The 15,314-nt window shown below is 38.0% G+C and overlaps 1 protein-coding gene across 1 annotated transcript in view; it reads left to right on the forward strand.

Annotated features, from left to right (window-relative positions):
• The window catches only part of LOC110382391 (protein singed), a 41,382-nt gene that overhangs the window by 10,372 nt on the left and 15,696 nt on the right, over positions 1-15,314 (forward strand). The window contains exons 2-5 of the mRNA XM_049843509.2: positions 6,157-6,374; positions 9,279-9,387; positions 13,236-13,383; positions 14,649-14,834. Coding sequence (XP_049699466.1) covers positions 6,164-6,374; positions 9,279-9,387; positions 13,236-13,383; positions 14,649-14,834 — 654 coding nt within the window. The 5' untranslated portion in view covers positions 6,157-6,163. The remainder of the gene's footprint in view (positions 1-6,156; positions 6,375-9,278; positions 9,388-13,235; positions 13,384-14,648; positions 14,835-15,314) is intronic.

The raw sequence follows: 15,314 nt of genomic DNA on the forward strand, positions 1-15,314 counted from the left end.
TATTCAGAAATTTTATTTCCTTTCTCTGTACTATGTAAATTAGGTGAACAAGTTATTATACTTTGTTATGTATGATATACTTACAAAACTACTTAAGATATGTACAACAAAAGTTAAAAACTGGTTGATTTATGGTATAAGTTTAAAGTTATCTCCTGCCACATCGAAGCCACGTTCGAGCAAGATAACTTTGGTTTTTTGAAGTTTGCGATTCTTAAGTGTTTAACATCATATTTTTTTTACTGTAGCTGACTTCAGAGACGCAAACCTATTTGTTGCAAATTCCTATAAGCCGATAGTGTGAGGACATAAAGCACCTAACCACAGACAACAAATGAACGGCATCTGCAAATACCGTTTGTTTCCGGTACCGATAATACTCCGGTTCCACTGTCAGTCTAAACGAGTTTGCTGATTATTATAAGCTGACCATAAGCTTATGGTATAAGCTCAGGAACGCGAACGTGATATTTATCAATGTATCCGAAAGGATAAGTGCAACGGTTATATTTTTTCCATAGAGCAGATTTCTTTGTAATTGTTACAATGTGAACTCTTCTTCGGATTCGGTAATGTAAAGAAATAGCTTCCACAACTGTTCACACAGCTTTCTGATCTATGTATATTTTGCTGCGAGCCTCTAAGTTTGTTGATATCAACAAATAAGTATTTTGAAAACAATTTTGACTCTGAAAAAAGTCCAGTAAATACGTAACTTATCTCAGAAGTTGACATAACCACAAAACTATGTTTTTCGTTAAACCGGTTCAAAGCTTAGTTCCGGCTACATTGTCACCATGTATGTGTGCATCTACAGTAGGTGCCTGCCTACATACCTTACAGTGAACTTGCCAGAAAGTGAAGCTGAACTGGTCGGGGCACATGCATGCGCCCACGCAGCCTTGCACTGTTTATTTATATTATGCTGATTTATGTACTGCGAGCTTGCGGACGAAGACCTTTGAACTGAGCTTCGCGCTTGATTGATAAGCTTATTTATAAATCATGAATCATTTATTGACAAGAGGTCAACAACTTGCGAAGTGTTGCAGTTTTCTGAACGAAATGTTTTGTTACGTGAGGATAAGGATTGTTGGAACTCGACCGGGTCGGCTGCAGGAAAGGAATTGACATCGCGAAAAATTACCAGATTCATATTTTTTATTTCGTTCTCTAAATACGTAGTTGCCTATGTAGAGTACAAAAAAAATGTATTAAACGGCTAATATTTCTTCAAAAGAGTAGAAACATTTACATATAAGTAGGAACTGCCTATGTGCCTTGCCTACCTATTTTATTTAAATCAATTCGTTCATTGATTCGTTATACATTTTATGTCCTGTATTATTTGTTACTATTATTAGCTACAAAGTACGTGGGTATGTAGTTATGATAATTTTACGTAACAATAAGTACATGAATAACTTGAGTGCGTAAGTGTGAAATAACAATTATCAGGCCGCCATATTTGCAAAAACGCGGGAGTCGGTCAATGACCCCACCGCGGCGCTTAGCCCCCTGCAAAGGAATGCCAATTTATTTATTTACGTTAATATTTTAATGGGTCATCTAAATATAGGAATTTGATGGACATTTATTGAGCTCTAATTAAAGTTAAAGATAAACATCTCCAGTGGAGTTGTTTATTTAAACTTAAAAATATCTACACTAAAAATTCATTTGTACAGTAACTTTGTCTGTGTCCAAAAGTTCAACCAGAAAGTTAAAGTTCTGTGAATGCAATAACCTTGACCGATGAACTGAACGATCTCCTAAAATAGTCATCCACAAAAATAGTGACGGAAACTATGGAGCGATAAGAATACCTATTTTAGGAAATCCTTTATCAATATTTTAGAGTAACATAAAACCCACAGATAACATAGTTCTTGTTAGATGACGTCACAACTACTTTCTAAATAGACTATTCTCTGCTTTCGATAACTCTTGAAGACTAACGCTTTTGTCCAAAACTCCCGTTCGTAAGCAAACGAATCGTTTCTTGTTTATTGGAAGGCAATAAGTTAACTGGACTCTACGTTATCTTCAGGCTTCTGTGACATTTCTTATCTTCGCTACTTTGTGTGACGACGGCTAAGCTATCTTGTGCCTGCAACCGGTCTGGGAACAAAACAAAACGATAGCAAATAAAAGGAAAATAAGTCTGCATTCTAGTTTCTACTCTCGATTAAGAAAATTGTCTGTGCACCTTCACGTAGTGATCATAGAGAGAACTAGATTGGACATAATAACATCAAAAAACTATTTGTACCGTCATGTTACACAAAATATATCGATAGGACCATAGATAAACTAACATAACGTCGATTCCACGAAATGTTTTGATTAAACCATAACCACAATCCTCCGTTATGGAGTTACTAACTACATTACCATTTAGATAAAACGAGGAAAAGGTGACTAAACAAAATACCAAATCACGAGAACTACGAGCGGAAACATTACCTTCATTGTGTCGAAATACAAAAATAATAAATCAATAGGTAAATGTCACAGCAATAACTAGGGACCCCTACTTTGCATGGGTATAAATTCTAGCTTTTCTGCGGTTTCGCCCATCTCCTCAGGGACTCAGATATGCGGTCCTCAAAAAGGTACTCTAAAGTATTCCTCGATAAATAGACAATCTCATTCAAAGTAAATAAAACAAGTATAATAATATAAGTAGTACAGAATTTCATTAGTATCTCTCTCATGAATCAATCTTTCTATTGTCGATCGATCGTTTAGCAGTTTTCGTTTCTATGACAAGAAGACGGACAGGTGCGCAAAAGACTTAATATCACAACATGTGTAATCTTCATTGTAATATTCTGAATAATAAACAAAAGACTAAAGAAGTTTCAAACAACAATTACCGGCGGCAGATAGACGATTACATTAGCTGCAGTAAAGAGCGGTGATGCGGAAACTGAGCGTGGTTCTTTATAAATACTATTATTATAACGGTGCCGTCTAGACTAGACGGAGGAAAAACTGTATCAGGAACTCTTTTTCTGTTCATAATCGATTAGGATAAGCGGTAGATGCAGAGCTATTGCTTTGGGTTTCAGAAAACATTTTGGTTTTTACTCATTCGATATCCCTTTGGGCGTTTGTTGTGGGATGTTAAACTTAGTACCTCCGCCCATCCTATTCCTCTTACAACATATTGAGGAAGAGGAACGGCTTCTGCACCTTTAATATCAAGCTTAAACAATGTGTTACAGATTGCCCCAAAAACCACTTAAAACTTAGCTCCGTTAGGCTAATTAGCTACAACAAAACATTTTGTTTCAGCTTTTTGGGTTAAAACAGTGAGTAATGCTGTGTCCAGCGAACTCATTAGCTTAGCTACATGACAATTTACTTGAGGCAAGGCAGCTTAGTACACACATGTATGTAGAAGCATGTATAGTATGTACTGTAGGCTTGTCAGTAGGTGAATCATCAGACGATGGACTGGATAGTGTTACTGTATCACGCGGCTGCGGTTTATGTTTATTCAGCTTTGAGCTGATTTCATGATATTCCGAATTTGTACGATTGAAAATATAGAGATATACTCTGGAATATAATTAGACTTCAAAATATTGAACAATTACCTACCATACTAATGATAGTTCCATAAAAAAGTTTCGAACTGGGTTAACAAGCTAGCGTAACAGCAGCTTCTTCAAGAACAGTATTACTATCTAAAATCTCTTTTGTACCTCCGATCTAGATTTGCGAAAACACGACAAAGAGCACGTTGTTCTCTCAAAGAAATACCCCAGTATTTGCGTTAGCAACGTCAATATCTGTCATCTTCATCAAGATACCATCCGCTTTCTCAGGAAGCTCCGCAATAATAGATTACTTTCTAAAATAAACAATCTGCATTCGTGTTCGTAAACATAGACGAACAGTACAATCATTTCTATAAATTCTATTTCTATTCAATTATACATTTAAACTTGTCCCGAGTCTCAACTGTTAATATGTTGCACTTGAACAAATTATTTCAAGAAATCTTACTACAACAGCATTAAACTGATATAACTATTAATTGGCATACATCTACTTAAACGTAAATCATCATTATTCATATTACCGACTAAGGAGTTAACACAGGACATCTTGCTAACACAGTCTTCAGTTTCTCTAAAAGGCTTATTACCTAACAAGGCCTGATCTGCATAAGAACCAGGGTTTCCATGTCTCCAGGCACGCCTTGACATGGCCAGCCTATGATGATGGATGTCAAAGCAATTATGTTCGGCTGGTTGCCGCCAAAACAATCCTATATGTAAATGGCGGACCGTAGATAAAGTAACTATTGTTTATTTGACAGCAGTTTACAGATTATGCTGTAGTTGCAACATTTGTTGGAATTTTATTTTAGAAGAATATTCTTGACTCATATTGTTTGGCATCCCATTCTTGACAAGTTTATCTAGTGTTGTGATTCATGTTGTTTCAAATGAGACGTTTTCTATTATCTCCTTAACAATCTGGTGAAGGTACTTGAAATCTGACTGGATTGTGCCACGCCTACATTAACCATGGCCGTATCACAACATAATTAAGGGCCCTTCCTGTAAAGTTTCCTATTAGAGTACAATTAGTAATAAAGCAACTAACATGTCAATCCCCGACCACAACAATCGTCTCGTCATTCACGTAGCCGCGCCTGCGTGTGCGCAAGTAACATTATACGGACGAGGCGCGGTGGCTTTGACCTAGTGGGACCTTGGGCACCTTGGGCTTCCACCGTGACGGTTGCATCCTGCCAGCCTATTGCCATTTATAACTGAGCTAACTCCTATTTTAGTTGTTATTTAATTATCATTGTATGCCATTCCCACATTGATTATGTAAAAATGTAAACGTTAAATAGACGGATATGTAAAATTGGAGTGTCTGCGATATTATTTAACTTATGTACTTGAAGGAAACAGAAACCTGATGTTTATTGCCTCTTAACCTCTATTCACACTAGTTGGTTGGTTTCAAATTGCAGCTACTTTGATTTCTTTGAATCCTAGCGACAATTTATAGCCATGCATTTAGTGCATGATGACATATATTTGATGCCCTATTTATTTGCTAGTTCTATCTCGTCTATAAGATCTTCAGTTATCTAGATTTATAATAGGAACGACCACTACTTCTTGATGATAAACTTCTCCCAAAACGCTAAAATTATGAACACATATTCTCATAATTGAGCCAACGTTTCTCTTAACCAAATTGAATAATTACTCAACTGAGCAATACGGAAGCCAATCGGCCGGACGCGGGTAATGCCAGTACAGTCAGTAAAACAGTCGTAAAATGGGCCAACTGCTCGTCTAGACTGTGCTGATGACCCTCCCGATAGCATTCAATACTTAGATAGCTAGCGGATACATAAGACAGCTCTGCAGATTGCATGGAGTACCGCTTAACGGTTATAGGACATGACAACCTGGTCAGTCTAGTGTAGAAATAATCTAAAAACTTTCTATCTCAAGTCTGCTATCGGTGACGATATCACCGATATTGTCAGATGGATCACAGATAAGACAGGAGATAAAAGTGACGCACATGAAGTATGACCGTTATATTCAGCATATATGTAGGTATTCGTCACACCATGCCTTGCCCCTAATTAATATTCAGCACTGCGATGCTTAATTTCCATTCATTCCCACCGTCACGTCGAAAATAATAAAAAATCCAGTTTGTACTATAGAAAATTTTCTACTCTGTTAAACCGTATCTACGGCCACTCCCAATATATTCAGCCATAATGCCGGCTATTGTCTCCAAACAAATGAGCTGTCAGACAGCTGTGAGATGAACGATTCTTGCTTTATTTGCGTCCCGAACCAAATGAATTGTTTCCTCACGGATTTCGCGCCCGTCATATTTCAAATCAACGAACTAAGGATTGCTCTCAGACTGCTGTTATGGACGGAAGTATTTTTGTTATTATCTGTGTTTCGTAATTTTGTAGTCAGTATTGTTATTGTGAGAACACAACATCTCTGCATAATATTATGCACATATTAAGGTCCAGCTTAGGGTTAGGTTATCCCAAAAATCTTATCGAAATCTTATCGCAAACCCAAATAGAGTTTATACGTTGATGTATTTGCACCACGAATCTAACCAGTACCATTTCTTTCCCAGAATAACCATGAACGGTCACAGCAACGGCGACATGAACGGCGCAGGAGACATCATTACTCAGAACCAGCAGCGAGGCTGGTGGACCATCGGGCTCATCAACTCGCGCTACCGCTACCTCACCGCCGAGACCTTCGGCTTCAAGATCAACGCCAACGGCACCAGCCTCAAGAAGAAGCAGATATGGACCTTGGAACCCGCTTCGGGGAATGCTAATGACAGTAAGTAGATTGGATATCACATTATTCTGAAATCTCTTCATTCACAGAAAGACATTTGGGTCATTCTAAGTTTCAGAAACTCCATCAAAGATTCCATCATCTTACTTTGAATGAGTCGAATCATGACTAGGAGTTACCCCGGTGTATCAAACCATTTTTAAATCTTGCACTAGAGCGCAGGCTTAGATAATATACTTTGCACGAATTTCATCAAATCCGAAGTCAGTCGTGATCTCAGCTAATAAGCATAGGATGCAGGCTAGATAATCGCCACCTTTCGTTGTTACGGCTTTCCGGAAAAGATCATCCAATCAATCCTGGAATCCACTTAACGTTCTCGGAACCGATGGGCCACGATCCTGTATCAATTCGCCATAATAAGCCTGTCGTTTATAGTGTCGGCTGATAAAGGGAGTTTGCAATTTGTAATCTTCCTCGGAAAATTGTGATTCGCTACGTGTTTCTGTTAACGAGGCGTCTCCCGAGGAAGGCGAGGTTGTGGCATTTCACGCTGGATCCAAGGAAGCAATCTGATGGTTTACTGAATCGATTTATGAGCGGACACTGATTCGATGTTTAGTTTTTATGTTTCTGTTACTAATCTTTTGCCTGTTATGGATTTTTGGTTGGTTCTTTTTGGGTGGCCTGGTGTGAAGACACAATATTAATTTCCTAGTGTGGTTACCGCAAATGCTTACTGTGAGGGCCGATTCAAGGTCGATCAGTGCAATTTGGTTCATAAAGTCATCAAGATATAATTACTCTGTGGCGGATACATCATTTGTTTCAGAATTAATAGCAACAGAAAGACAGATTTTACTTTTAAAGAAATTAATAGCACAAGCTCCGTTAGCTGTAATGAATATACGTGATTTATAATTATTGCCATGTTAATTTATACCGTGTCTGAGCAAATTGCTGTTTGCGCTAATTCTACCAGTATCCATTTATAAATCTGTCGATGATAGCAGTACTGCAGATTGTGATTTATGTATGCAATATAACTTTCATTATTTGGTTTTCTTTAATTTCTCTGTGTCTTTAACGTTTCTATTGAACTTGTCTTGAAAGCACACCATAACAAATGCCGTGTCTGCTATCTAACATACAGCTTTATCTTCGTTTTTTGCCCTTGGCGCCAGAGCGTTGAACTTACTCAATTACAATAACATTAGTAATCCCACGGCGATCTATGTATGACTCACTTCAGGTGCTAGTATTTTTTTTACCTGACTTCCTTTCCACGTATATGGACTAAGGCTCGTCAACCGCCAGGAAGGAAACGATACATATTAAAAAGTTAATTATTTCACCCTATAAAGGCATTAAGAGTATTTTTAGAAACGTCCGTTAAGGTAAATGGAAGATTCTTTACGTTGTTTTTAATTAAACAGCGTGTGAATCGCCTGATACAGATCAAGTTCACAATGTCCGTCATGCATCACAATTTGATTATCAGCAACTGACACACGATGGGTAAATGAAATTCACGTGACAAAAACATCGGTATGTATGTGCACAGCCACAGTTTTGTCGCGGTCCCCTCCACTAATTGTCGCAAAAAGTCCCCTGCACACGAGCCCTTAATTACACCGGTGTGCAGAGGGCATACCAGGGAGGAGGCAGAGGGGTCTGGTAATTGTTCCAAAATCAGTTTGTGCGAGCTAACGAGCAAAATTGATGCTTATGTAGATTTTTGTTTTGTTTAAGTACGTATTGTCTAAATGGCCGATGTTTCTTGAGTAAGCAGCTCATCTTTAAAGCCAATACAAAATCTTACAACAACCTCAACAGTCTCAATAGTTTCTTGTAAAGTTCCAATTACATAATTAGCTTATTTGAAAGCGTTTCGCGATCTTTTTGTCTAACCTAGATAATAGTTGAAGATAAGACAACATGAATAGAGAAATAGGAAGACGAATCCCAAAAAAATCTTTAGTACCTAAATCATTCCGTTCAAGCACCAATCCTTCCGAATTGTACAATAAGCTCGCTTCCATTCCTCACAAAGATATGTACACTACAGCACCCGCCCCGCCGATTGCCAAATTACGATCCAATCAGAGGGTCGCTCCCCTCTGATAGGTTTCAAGGTCTAACAGCTGGCCCTTACCCACCTGATATATTGTCACATCGCGTGTGCTTGCTTAGCAATAACATTATTTACATTCGTTGCAGTTTAAACTTGCAGTTGTGAAATGAGAAGTTATGCTTGTTAGTTAGGTATTCGAAGTGTTTTGTGAGTTTCTGCTGCGGTTATTTTTTTATTGCTGCTAAGTTTCTTCTGTATTTTCTTTGTGTTTGTCATTGTCTTGGTCGCTCTCGAGTTATACTAGAGGTACATCTAAAACAAAATTTTCCTTATTTGACTAGATTATTATGTAGACTACATCATCAAAGCTCACATCCAAGTTACTACGACTTTAGTGTCAATAAAGAGGAATAATAAAATGTCTCATCATGACCCATACATCTCAATACAGTTGGCGAACCGTTTCCGAACGGTACCGCCGATCGTCCCAACTGTACCGATGAACGGCGGCGCGATTAATCTCTGTTATCTAGTCACCGCGGCTACAGCAAAGCTTTCTACTTCAAAGCTAAGTGCCTGAACAAAGTACTGCTTCAGTTAATAGTATTGGAGCTCGTTCATCGGCTGTTTGCGGTTAAGCTTATCTTTTATTGAGTAGAATGAAACGTTATCTTTGATCATCTATTACTTTTGTACCCAGGCACTATACATATAGCATCATGCAAGTAATTTCATTGTCATGGTCATTCATTACTTTTCAGTTTTCTAAGATCTTTGACACCGAGTCCCGGGCCAAATTCCTCTTAATATACGTAACTCTAAGCACCCGTATTGTATTATTTGTGCTAACAATTAATGTATGTTCCACCCAGGCATGATCTACCTGCGCTCTCACCTGGACAAATACCTGGCCGTGGACTCGTTCGGAAACGTCACCTGCGAGTCTGAGGAGAAGGAACCTGGCAGCAAGTTCCATATCAGGTGAGCACATGCAATTAGACTTATTGTTAATGTAAATAAGGTACATACTATAGTGACAAAGACAAACATATTTAAGGGTCAAATCTTTTGCACCGAAATTCTTTCTTAGTAACCAAATCGTAAAATCTTTAGATACATTAGTGTTAAGTATACATAAGTAAGTACTTATCGGAACGTAATTAGAGAGTTGTAGATGTAGATCAATCCCAGGGTATTACGATGCGATCAAAGGTGCTTACTAACGTTAATTACAAACGAAAACAGACGTGTTTAAAATTCACAGACGAGTTAATTTAACAAGCTCAAAGCATTTCAGATGTAGCTTTATTAAAATTCAGGTTCTGTCACGGGTTTGCTTTGAGAAACAACCGAAATGAATATACAGTTTCGTATGATATGCTCGCATATGAATTTCAACAAATATGACGATTGCAGACAGACCTGAAACATAACAAGATCGTTTAAAGTTACAATATTTTATGTTTGGATCCAAACATGAATCGTGGCCCGATTTACCAATGAAAATACTTACCTGTTTAAAACTGATCCGATAAAAACACACCTTCTGGGATCAAAGAAGCTTATCTTGGTTGCAAACCTATGTTCCGTCTAAGACAGCACTGCGGCGTCCCCTCGCATACTAATGCTATACCCATGACTCACCGGAAGTCATCGGAACCCTGGGAAGGCAATATATCCTTCTTTTTTATAGCCGTTTGTCTGTCATATTTGCCTTATTACCAAAACGATTTATGATGACTCCCTACAAAAAACCCTTTGCTGTTTGTGGGTACCTTTGCTGAATCTTAAGTGATAAGATTTTGACTATACTCCGGCATATATGAACAATTTTATCACAGAAACCATTCGAAGAATAAGTAATATTTCCTAGTATGGAATATTACAAAGAAAGATTCGCTTATTTCTGGTTGACACTCGAAATTTGTAAATGAGAATCCAAAGTAAATGATGCGTCAACGTATGTAGTATTGAATCGCTCTCCATCTGGGACGATGTTTATAAACAGCAATTACCGACAAATACACGCAGTTAAAACAATAAATCTAACAAGAACGTGTCAAAATTATAAATGGGTGTTCCGGGAGCGTAATGGCGCCATCCAGTACTTTCTGGAGAAAACAAACCCTGACTCACATTAGTGCGCAGCTTCCAAATAAAAGGGTGGAATCGTGACTCAAACTCATGACTCAGCACTTACACAAATAACTTAGGAATCGTTTGTTAGCGAACTTTCAGAACCCAGAATTTGATGGCAACTATGTATTTGCTGTTAGTTAGCCAGTTCTGCAAACCGACAGTTTTGGTTTTCGGCTTTCTTCGTTCTAATGCTACGTTATGAACAAACAACTTCAAACGCAAGGGTCCTAAATCATTATAACTCTCAAACACCGCCTCAGAACACTTGTAAAGCTTCACAAACATTTTAATATAGTTCTGAAGTATGTTCCCTAACCGGAGGTAGCCCCAAAATTATTGATCTCCCGATACAAAATACACCGGGCATTTAGAGGGGAGTGAACGAGGGTGCAGACGAGACGACCTCAAATGACATTCAGCCCTAAATCACCGCAGTAAAGTTTATTTCAGCCTGTAATGCTAAAGGGTACGTGAAGGTTGTATGCCTGGTAGCTAGCGCGTGCCGAAATAATGTCTGTAAATTGTTTTGAAGGGTCTTCACAATTGTTATGGAAATTATTATTTAGTTAGTACTGTTTTTGTTGATTTTGGATGACCTCGGAGGGTTGGTAAAGCTTATACGTAAAGTTTAAGTCCGAAAAACTCATTATAAAAAAATGTTAAGCGATAAAACGTTCATTATATTAACACGATCCAAATCGCAGCATTTCTCAAAAACTCTGCGCACTTTAAGAACGATAAAATGTCACATTCTCATAGTCAGCTCCTAACAAAAGACACCTTCCTCTTAACATGATATTTCACCGACATTTTCATTTTACCTCGTTCGCAGTTCTACGTGCAGAACTGCATTATCCTGCGCTTTGTAAACGTCTGGCATTTAAATTGAGTGTCGCTTTCAACCGCTTGTGCTGATGCAAATGTTAAATGTTAAGCTTGAGCATTTTACCTATTGACATTTGAAAGCACACATTTTAGAGGCCCATTGAGCCGGTGTTTTGAAAGGAAAAGTTTCTCTCTTAGCTATTTGAAGTGCTCTTTTGTCTATATAATGAAACTGCATTTGCAGTAATCATGTTTTCGTATTCAAACTTAGAGAACATAAATGTCTGTATTTCTAAATCATTGGATTCATTTTATAGAAAAGCACAGATGTTGATTTGATCTTTACAATATTATGGATAACATTCATAATGGCCTGTTTAATGTCATCTGCTGACGCTTTTATAAATGTAGGCCAAACAATGAACGAGTCTAGATCTAGTCCGTGGTATTTAGAAGCCATAAAACCTAGTGTTTGCATAGCGATCCGGTGTGCCACTGCGCGATTCTAAACTGGAACGAGCTAATAACTTGTCTAATTTATGATAGAGAATCACGGAAATAGACATACCTTTGTTAAAGGAAAGTAATCATGATAGTTTGACAAACCAGACTTAAAGTTCTTTAGCTGATTACTAGTTCACAGGCTAACAACTACTGAATAAAACATTGTGTATAAGACTTTTAGGACGAACAAAGAAAAATAAAGGTATCGAAAGAAAATGGAACAGATTCTTTCTTTGTCATTTTTTGCCACAAACTTATTTGTTTTGGACAGGAGACATTCTCAGAATAAATTGATATTGATTTCAATCTCAGCTCAACTATTTTTAGTATCACCTTTATCCTTACTTATTTCTTTTTTCTGAGATATGTCTGCTAGTTTTAACAGCAAATATTCGTGCAGACGAGTTTTGGTGTATAAAACAAAAGACGGTCTCCGTGCACCCTCCTCTCCAGTAGTGGTTAATTAAAATGCACCTCGGTGACAAGGGCTCCAAAGGGCTCCCTTAAGGGTCTCAATGCGTCTTGTACTATGCACGGTATGCACGCTATGTGAAGTTCTATTTAATGGCAAGAGTCTCTGTTATTCTTAGACTTGACATTTTGTGGAATAATTGTTTTACCTTAACTGCTGCCCCTTCCGCTATAAAGATATTATTACATTCAAACATGCCGAGGCAAAGTTTACACTTTCTTAGATTATATCAAATAATTACTTAATTTTAGGGCCTTCTTTGTCTTCTCCAATTGTAACCGGTCAGACATCGTCTCCTAAAAAGGCTTTGTTTATAAATATCACTAATTAAATAATTGCGCGACTCCTAATTGGAGAGCGTCTCAGTGCCGTCACTTTTTCCTCGAAGCCAACCCAGGAATCCATTGTCGAAAGAAACTAAATATCATCTGTATAGGAACATCAGGCTTATAACTTAGTCTCTAAGGTCTGGGTTTCTGTGATTTATTATAATAATTTGTGGTGGAAAGTGTTCATAAAATTGTATGGATTTCATGCTCATTTAAGAACCGCTAAATTGTGGCCATGTGGCATTTGAATAACCGCAGAGAAAATAGTAAATAGTGAGAATTCATAGTAAACAGTTTCTATTATGACGTTCATGTTGTTGGTAAACTTGGGCTTACAATGTTTGGATTAACGATTGCTTTCAAAATAAACTGTCAGGCAGCCATATTGGTTTAACTATCGGCCGACGCTTCAGTCTGCCGTATTTGACGTCTTAAAGCTACTAAAGATGGAACTATGCTTTCGTAGCAAACGTAGAAACACTATTTATCGACTACTGTCTACTAATACCGTACTTCTAATCCTTCTTCTTCAACATTAACTAACTGACCTTCTCCAACAGCGTGTCAGATGACAACAGCGGTCGCTGGGCGCTGCGCAACGTGGAGCGCGGCTACTTCCTCGGCTCCAGCTCCGACAAGCTCACCTGCACCGCCAAGGTGCCTGGTGATGCTGAGCTGTGGCATGTGCATCTTGCTGCTAGGCCTCAGGTAATACGAAGCTTAAGAAACCCACCCTTATCTAGGTTACTGTACCTTAAAGTTTGAGGAAGAGTTGGTTCGAAAAGAACGGAGATTGAAATAGCCAAAGACGCCTTAGAATTAATTTAAATGATTGATTGATTTTAGGCTTAAGGATTTAACTCGAAAGATATAAAATGTATTTTCAGTACCAATTTTCTTCAAAAAAGGTGTATTTTCCAATACCTATCATCTTTTAAAATTTTTCCAATCATTTTGCCGGCAGGTTATTCAGTTCATAAATATTTCAATGTTGCGTTTAGACACATTGTTTTAATTCTATGAATATGAAAGTTTCCAGACTGCTTTGTTTCCCAAACCAAAATCGTCAGTCGTCTGGGTCATTGGCTTCTAAATACGGGAACAGTGGATTTCTCAAAGGGATAGTAGAAAGAACATTACTCGAATATAAAAGGGTATAAATCGAGTTTCATTGGACAATAGGGGTAGAATCAAGTTTGCGAAAAAGGTCCGAATTTTCAGCATTTCCTTAACTAAATCAATAAGGTTTAAGAAACGGGTAAAAAGAAATACGTTTTCCGCATTTCTCATGGCAGATAATTTCTGTAATGTCATACAAATGACACATAATAAAGATAATGTGTGGTAGATTGATTCCGTGCCGTATCGACGATCTCCCCGGCTCGAGCGGTTCCTTACGGGGGTGAATAACACTGCATTTTCCTCTTGTAAGAAGACTTTAAAGAAGATTGTTCAAAGAGATTACCTATTTTGTACATAAAGGAATAGTAAGCTGTTAAAAAGTTAATCCTTTACAAAAAATACAGTCTATAAATCTCCATTCTAGAATTTCGCGGTTGTCATGGTAATCGTATACTAGCATACATTTAGGTATACATACCAATATAAATGTAATCTGTGGTTATACTAGCACAACTAATTTGATAGACACACATACTACGCTAATGTGCGAAGCACGACTTACTCCATTATCCCACGCACATTTGAAGGACGCTACAAATACATAAATAATTGGTTTTGTCTATTGAAAGTAATGACATTTATTTAGGATTTAAAACAAGATAACCACAGCTAAACTCGTCGCATACACGGCTAAGTTCAGAGGTGCAAAGTTTTTGACAAGAACTCCCGAACTTGCGGGAACAAATCTTTCACCACCAACCATCATCAACTATGTATATGCCTATTCATCCATTCAACCATCACCTTTATCCACAAGGAACTTAGATCATACTAATCTCCCTTTCCCCCAGGTGAACCTCCGCTCCATCGGTCGCAAGCGCTTCGCTCACCTGTCGGAATCCCTGGACGAGATCCACGTAGACGCCAACGTGCCGTGGGGGGAGGACACGCTCTTCACGCTGGAGTTCAGGGCCGATGAGGGGGGCAAGTACGCCCTGCATACGTGCAATAACAAGTACTTGAGTGCTGGTGGCAAGGTGAGTACTAAACTCTTGCCGTCTTACCACAAAAACTTTTTAACGTCAGTTTAAGACTTGTCTAAAAAAATGACAAATTATGACGTTGACATATGGTTCATTTTGGAGCCACATTTTTTTTAGACAAGTGTAAAACGGTGTTTAAAGTTTTTGTAGTAAGGCCATTGGAATTTGAATGTCCTGTTCAACTTTCACGGTGAAACAGTGATCGGGAGATATGTCAAACTTTGGTTGACAGGGTTGCTTTATTGTGTTCGGCGTTCTTTAGGTGAAATCGGGGGAAACAGCTGCTATAATATAAAGTGAAACAAAAACTGGCAATTGTATGTAAAGCACACAATATGTGAGATTTGGCAAATGTTTACAAATTATACAAACGGCCAGAGGTTTTCACCTGTTTGTAACGTTATTCGACCAATCTTTGTTAGCTTTTTTTATAAATAAAACTTAAAGAATTTTAAATCCACTTCTATCTATCTT

The sequence above is a fragment of the Helicoverpa armigera genome, chromosome 2, assembly GCF_030705265.1.
Source record: "Helicoverpa armigera isolate CAAS_96S chromosome 2, ASM3070526v1, whole genome shotgun sequence".
Taxonomy (NCBI): Eukaryota; Metazoa; Arthropoda; class Insecta; order Lepidoptera; family Noctuidae; genus Helicoverpa; species Helicoverpa armigera.